Source organism: Xenia sp. Carnegie-2017, unplaced genomic scaffold (assembly GCF_021976095.1).
Source record: "Xenia sp. Carnegie-2017 unplaced genomic scaffold, XeniaSp_v1 HiC_scaffold_14, whole genome shotgun sequence".
In the NCBI taxonomy this organism is placed as follows: domain Eukaryota; kingdom Metazoa; phylum Cnidaria; class Anthozoa; order Malacalcyonacea; family Xeniidae; genus Xenia; species Xenia sp. Carnegie-2017.
The window spans coordinates 9237698-9244590 of record NW_025813447.1 but is presented as its reverse complement, the minus strand read 5'-3'; the positions used below and the strand labels follow the sequence as shown (position 1 = coordinate 9244590).

Sequence of the window (6893 nt, the reverse complement as noted above, 5' to 3'; positions counted from 1 at the left end):
TTATTTTATCAAAGCTAGAGAAGTTTCTTTCTTTCATGGCCATGTGCGCCATAAATTGATTTTCCACGCTTTTTTTTGAGATAAGCATGCAAGATATGCGCTTTTATGACACAATAACAGGTTCTGCTTTTAGTACATTCATAACGTTGTATCTCTTTCATTATTGATAATGTGACTCTGAAATTCCCGCTTGCACCTGCGCGAATTTCCATCCATGTAAAGTTTTACGAAACTTCGCGCTGTGACGACAATGAAATGCGACCGTTGACTTTCGAATGAACGACTTCCACCGTGCGTTCAAATCATTGTAAGCCACGAAGATCCTCAAATATAATTTTGTCTGCTCGTTTATTGCTATCTCCCATGAAGTGTTTACATCTCAACGAGTTGCTATTGGTCAGCATTGTTAATTCCCATTAAAATTGATTTGGGGAAGAATTAGTTTTGTGAAAAAGAAAGATAACGTTCGCAATTTGTATTACCAGTAAACGCTTGTATATTGTGGACACGTGTCAAACGAAGTGCTCAATTTCCGATAACTGTATTAACATCACGGTACTTTTATAAAGACCACAAATTTCATATTTCAATTCAACTGATCAGTACATGCGACAATGTGTTTGGTGTAGAGCAACTTAAAACATTCAATTCGTCTGCAGCCGAAATATTTTGAACTTAATCAAATATTTGAAAATGCGACAGACTGCAGTTGTGTCTTCGGCTCTTTGCGTTGGTCGAAAACAGCGATTTTCTACGAAAAATTCTACGACGAGCATGGCTGTGCAAATTGAGGAAGATTTTTCTCTAAGAAGGCGTTTAAAAGCCATCGAGTCATTCGAGAAAGTTACTTTGTCGACATTGGTGTTGAAGCAACGGAGGGAAACGAGAAGATTTCTTAACCGGTTAAGGAAAAGTGAGCTACTTTTGAAGGAACATGAATGTACAAAATTTGCAATTTCCTCTGCCCATAATAAAGACAAGAAAATATCAAAAACTGGTGTCATGTCAACAGTTGACCCCAAAAGAGAAGTGCTTTCTCATTCTTGTGATGCAGAAGAGCTCCTCGATTGTACAGATTCTGAAAAAAATTCATCAAATCTTAACAATGTTCGGAATGGCGGTGCATTCTCGGCTAAACTTAAGGCAATGTGCGACGATACAAATGTTCCTTACGTGAAACTAAGCTCGTATAGTAAAGAAGATTTGAAAAGACCGTCGACGTCTCTCGAACTCAAGAGAAAAGCCTGGGAGAAAGTCTCGGAGCACTTAGACGAATCTCGATGCTTGCGATCTTCCAGTGTCAACATGGCAACAAAAGGCCAGCGAAGTGTTCCGAAACGATGGCAAGAAGAACGCAAAAGATTCCGTGATCTCACTAAGGTGCACCTTCTGTCGCAACTTGCCCCTGCACCACCGCAAATTGACGTGCAAAAGGTGCAAGCGGAAAGGATGCTTTCAAAACGGATCGAGGATCGAATTGTCTCGGAATTTTGTGACTCCTTGAACGCTATCAAAGTTGTGCTTCCACCAAAATTTTGCTGGATGAGCGTGAATGAAGTTTATTCGAAAAGTGCGAAAATGCCAAGGAAATTTGAGCCCATTTCGCTGCCTGGAGCTAAAATGTGGCAAAAGCTGTCAAAGACACCAAGAACGCAGAGAAAAGTATTGTAACTATTTTAATGGGTAAATACAAGTGAAGGGCACTTGTGACAATATGTCATCATTGATAAAAATGTCGATAAGAATGTCATGAGATATTTTTTGACTTCATTGTTTTCGCTTTAAAATTACAAAGTAAATTTATTATGTATATTTACATTCGATGATGATACACAATTTGTGATAGATTGTTTTGCAAAGAGCAACAGTTGGGACTTTGCTTCTTTCGTAAGATATATGATCACGTGGCCATAATTGAACCAATCATCGTCATCCTTAAACTTCACTTAATTTCGTTATTAAAAAATTACCGTAGTTATTATATTGAAAATATTACACGAATACTATACTTCAAGTATAAGGTTAAAATCCAATTTTTTGGTTTAATGGGATTACAAAACTAAAAGTCTCACTTTGTTTATCTTGTAAATTAAATAAACCTTTGCTTCTTTCTCTTTCTTTATTCTGACCAAAAATTGATTAGTCTAATGACCTTATGGTTGCATACAATCCAACTAATCACGCTGTCTTGGGTTTGGATTTTTACTTGAACTGCCATATATCTGTAAGAAGATAAGCGGTAAGGATTTTATGTAATGATTTGTGGTTGTGAATACTTCGTTGGCATCATTGAACGTTGAATGTTATTGAATCACTGTAGAATAGATTCTATAATTTATCCCACGCCTTACTCCATGTTACCAAGCTGTTTGCGTGACATGCCCGAAGAAGATTGGACTTAATGATGATTTCATTAAATAATTATAATGTTTCATGGTCAGGCCATAGGGGACAGGGCGACGAAGGGCAATCAGAATTAGAAAATAGGCTTCTGTTGAAACATCCTTCGTCTAACCACATTTCACCATGACGCGAAGAATTGTTATTTGATAGCAAAAAAATTGAAAAAATGTTATGAGTGAAATAAAGCGAAGGCGCTCGTATTCTCTCATAACTAAAGTATACTTATAATACTTATATACTTATAAACTTCAAAACATAAAAAAGAAATGTCCAAGTACTTATTTTGTCCTCAAACGTACCACAATGTCCACAAGCGTTCGGGCAGTTTAGCCTCATCCATTTACCACTGACCCCAGACTTTCTGCAGTACTTGCGAAATCGTTTACAAACATAAGGATAGCGGATGTTATCTTCACACCTGGTACATCCCAGACCCCCAGGACCAAGGGCAGTCGTGATGTAATCCCAACAGCAACCGAACTCAGAATTGACGCATGCTGGTGGTGATGGGGCACCTATTTAAGAAATACGGAACAATACGTTGGATTGTGACAGCCTTGATATTGTAGATAATGATTGTGAGAGGCAAGATTGCAAATTGCTTGCAATATGATGAGAGATTGTGTTCCCCATTATGTATTTGGTTTTTTTAAGATAAGGAATGTTGCACTCTTACATCGCGTTCTCTTTCTTTTTGCGTTATAAATTAAACAAATATGAGATAGGAAGGAACATAAGTTATACTTACGACAATGACCACAGGTCTTTTTACAATTTCTTCTAATCATTCTTTTCCAAAATTTTGCTCTGTGTTTATAGCAGAACCCAGGTTTATCGCATCCGAGTAGTCGATCTCTGCATCTTGATTCTAGAAAAAGTACTTTCATATTATAAACGATTCGTTTTTGTCGTCGAAAATCGTGCACCAAGGTCTTACCAATGGACAGGGAGAACCTATTTTGTTCAACTGGAGCTCCGTCTGTGAAAAAAAGTTAGTTTCGCGTTAAGTAACAATGTGAGAAAACCAACAATACAGCTATTTATTTCAAGTGGTCTTGCTCATCGTGGAAGTTTTTTGTTACTTGCAGTGCATTGTGCCGACATATTTCTCGTTATCCAAAATCTGTCCAACCGCCTCCTTCCTTTTGTTAAGTAGCAACCATTCAAAACCTAGACTGCTATGTTAATCAACTTTAATTAAGTTCGCTGTCGGCACGTAAGTATATTTAGCTGTTTACTGTGATAAGGTTTTGCATTTTACTATAACGTTTGAAAATGCATATGTTAATATAAATATTCGTTCTATAGTGGATAGATATGGATAAATCTTTGCGCGCCGTCTTGAGAGCATACTTAATCCACAATCCTTTGCGTTAGCCGTAATTGATATCCACCATGCAGTTTCATGTGCATTGTTTGAAAGATTTTTGTACATTAATCTTCACCTTTAAATCGTAGGAATGCAGGAATTCTGTACTTATGTAGATGATGAAAAGCGACGACTTACACTGTCCCCACTGCAAACGCATGGAATTTGAAATAGTCGTATTTCACACAGAGCGGATGCTGTGAAACACGTGAACATCCATACCTTTTAATGAAAATTGCACAACGGAATACCTAACAGATTCTGGAGAAAATGATTCACGGGATATGGAAAGATATTTCGTTTGGATATGTAAGTTTTTTTTATGCCATCAATCATTTCGCGTGTTTAGTATCTTATTTAACCTTCACCGATACTTAGCGCAGTGATTACTTTTTCTAATCTTTAAAGCCAATAAAAATACCTTTCTTCTACGTCTATATTATACGAAAGAATTCGTTTGAACCGATTAATTGAGGATAAAGCTTTGAGTAATGTTTTACGTCAAAGTTTATCCCTCCTACATGGTTACCAACAGAATTTACGTTTCAAGCGTTTTGGTATAAATGTACCACACATAAGTATCCAAATCGGCACACCACAGGGGATTAAGGTCAGTTTTTTTTTCTATTTGTACAAATTAACTATGCATGTCTTGCTTACAGAACATGGTATAGATAACAACTTATATTCTTTACACAAGCTTTAAACTTTTCCTTGTGAGATAATAGGCGTATAAGTTTGTATTTGGTTGTGTATTTTTATATCGTAGCTGAACAAAGCAAAACGGAAATGCGGTTGTATGCAGAAATGTATATTCACAAATTAGTACGTGCACCTAGTGTAGTTATACCTACAAAGATTCGACAATCAGTTCAGAGCATGCGCGCAAGCTGTATGATTACCAACTTTGCCAAGTGCGTTTTTTTTATGAATATCCATGCGAAGTTGTTCCCGTAATGAGGATAAATTGCGCGTATTTTACCGGTCATGCGTAGAAACAAAAACATTCGACGGCAGACTGCGTTGGAGTTGTTTTCTTGATAATAGTTATTCAGCCTTTTCACAATCGGACAATAAAGGCAACAACTTTGAAATGTTTAGCACCTTTTTACTTTGCGTGACACTTGTGATGATTAATAATGAACTTTTCTAAATATAGTCGTGTCATTTTGTAACTATGACAAGACGCTGTCATTTCATAGGCTCGCGAAGTTATGCACACTGTAATATTTAAAAACTCTCTGCTAATCATTTGATGTGTTCATTTGCGAAAGATAGAGTTGTTTTAAAGTCTCTTTTGTTGTTTACCTCATTGAATGTCTGTGACGATGCAAAAAATGGTGATAATAGAAAAGCATGCGGTGCAAGGCTCAGCAGGCCTTCGTCGGATCGGTATATCGTTAGCACATTCTGCTGTCAATATCTTCTCTAGACTTTGCTATTTACAATACTTGTTAATACATCTAATTATTTTGATACGAGCTCTATCATCTTGTGTTATTTGACTCGAGATGGAAAACCCCCATGCGGATAAAATAGATATACAACATTTGTTTTATGGTAAGAGGCTTTGTTCTTTCCTATGCTAAGCGCTGCCTGCCTGTCCCACTTTTCATGTGATACACTAAATCTGTTGCGATAGTCTGTAATCGTTGCATATGTCACCTGAAATGTGCAGCTGACATAGCATATAACTATATATGATTAATATTAAACGTTTTACGAATAAGCCAAGTTTGTCTACCAATAGTTTAGCTCACCTTTCTCTATACTTGATAACGCCAAAACACATGCACTCGATACTATGCAACATGTAAAGACGACAAGATCTCGTGACGATAGTGCAAACATATTTCTTTATATCAAAAAAATGTTCCCAATAAAACTGTCTTCAAACGCTTTTCCTGTAAGTGCTTCGTTCTTCTCTCGAGCTGACTTCGACTTAAGTGATAAAATCTATGTGTTCGAGAGGCTCTTTATACCAATTGTCATGCTGGGAATGTGTGTAATGTTGACCATTTTCGGTGGTATTTATCCGTGGGTGGGCTATTATATTACTTACCACAACTTTGAGGTAAGTGTCAAATTGACCTACATTGTCATAGACATGCATAGGGCGTGTTTGTTACTAAAAGGGCTCAAAAAAAAAAGGTGCCTCGCATGAAACCGTCAAAAAACGTAAATTTGTCATACATACATACCAAATAAATGCGCAAACATTTCCATCATCTAATCCAAGCTAAGTTTGGAAATGTACCAATTATGGGAGAAATCTTGAACTTAATTCCATTTTAACTTTATCAAATAAACACTGCCATTGAAAAAGATGTTTTTGCGGGAATTTTGCCAGTTGCATTTGGTTATTTGCATGGTTAAATGTTTCGTAAAACCGCATCTTTTTCAAACAGATGTAGAGTCAGACGTACATGTCTAGAAAACCTAAAAATATTTCCTTGCGTGATTTTTGGCTGATTTATTTGGGGAATCTTTGTTTCTGTCGTAATCAAATATGAATGTGATAGCGATTGAGCAACCGTCAAAATTTTAATTGAGATTATAAAAACGTCAACAATGAGTCAAAACCTCTTTCAATGACTGATATAAACCACATGTGTGATTTGTTTTAGAAACCGTCATCCAGCAGTCTCTTTGACATCAATCTGCATTTATATCATATTCAACGTTTAAAAGAGTTGTCTGTTTAGAATTGTGGTTTCTCTTCAGCACATTTTCACATTGCGCGCTTCCATAACTCCTTATACTCATGTAACGTATCTGTGATCATCCGTTGATTTTAATTCTTTTGAAGTATTTTCTGGGCTAAAACAGATCACAGTAATACTGTGACCGCATGTATATAGCACTTGCACAATTTCTTTTGTGTATTGTGATTGCAATTCCTTATATAGGTTCTGTCTGTATGCAATCCGTTGACTTTAATTCTTTTGAAGGATATACCTTGCTAAAACAGATCACTGTATAGCACTTACACTACATTTCGTTTCTGCATTGTGATTGTTTCTTTATAATTCCTTATATGGGTTCTGTCTGCATGCAATGTATCTGTAATCATCCTTTGACTCTAATTCTTTTGAAGAATTAAGAATATGTACTCATATAC

At 36.4% G+C, this 6893-nt stretch overlaps 2 protein-coding genes across 3 annotated transcripts; one reads left to right on the top strand and one right to left on the bottom strand.

The window, feature by feature from the left end:
- Window positions 1-465: 465 nt before the first annotated feature.
- Window positions 466-2122, top strand: LOC124434699. The gene is made up of 2 exons (XM_046984598.1): window positions 466-1662; window positions 1869-2122. Exons 1-2 carry the CDS (start codon window positions 694-696, stop codon window positions 2061-2063), a joined length of 1164 nt encoding a protein of 387 aa, XP_046840554.1. The 5' UTR covers window positions 466-693; the 3' UTR covers window positions 2064-2122.
- Window positions 1756-5710, bottom strand: LOC124434710. Of its 2 annotated transcripts, XM_046984613.1 has the most exons (5): window positions 5533-5710; window positions 3341-3382; window positions 3152-3271; window positions 2703-2918; window positions 1756-2222 (listed from the first exon to the last, which is right to left on the bottom strand). In XM_046984613.1, exons 1-5 carry the CDS (start codon window positions 5621-5623, stop codon window positions 2203-2205), a joined length of 489 nt encoding a protein of 162 aa, XP_046840569.1. In that variant the 5' UTR covers window positions 5624-5710; the 3' UTR covers window positions 1756-2202. The 2 variants fall into 2 exon arrangements, with proteins under 2 accessions (XP_046840569.1, XP_046840568.1); XM_046984612.1 differs by having other exon boundaries at window positions 3152-3382.
- Window positions 5711-6893: the final 1183 nt, after the last annotated feature.

What these genes read in the sequence shown, in the direction of transcription:
- LOC124434710 (XM_046984612.1), bottom strand. Translation starts at nt 5,623, where the DNA reads ATGTTTGCACTATCGTCACGAGATCTTGTCGTCTTTACATGTTGCATA. An exon ending in GTTATCAAGTATAGAGAAAG is followed by an intron (nt 3,383 to 5,532) that starts GTGAGCTAAACT and finishes TTTTTTTCACAG; the next exon opens with ACGGAGCTCCAGTTGAACAA. An exon ending in AAAGACCTGTGGTCATTGTC is followed by an intron (nt 2,919 to 3,151) that starts GTAAGTATAACT and finishes TTTCTTAAATAG; the next exon opens with GTGCCCCATCACCACCAGCA.
- LOC124434699 (XM_046984598.1), top strand. Translation starts at nt 694, where the DNA reads ATGCGACAGACTGCAGTTGTGTCTTCGGCTCTTTGCGTTGGTCGAAAA. An exon ending in CACCAAGAACGCAGAGAAAA is followed by an intron (nt 1,663 to 1,868) that starts GTATTGTAACTA and finishes AAAGAGCAACAG; the next exon opens with TTGGGACTTTGCTTCTTTCG.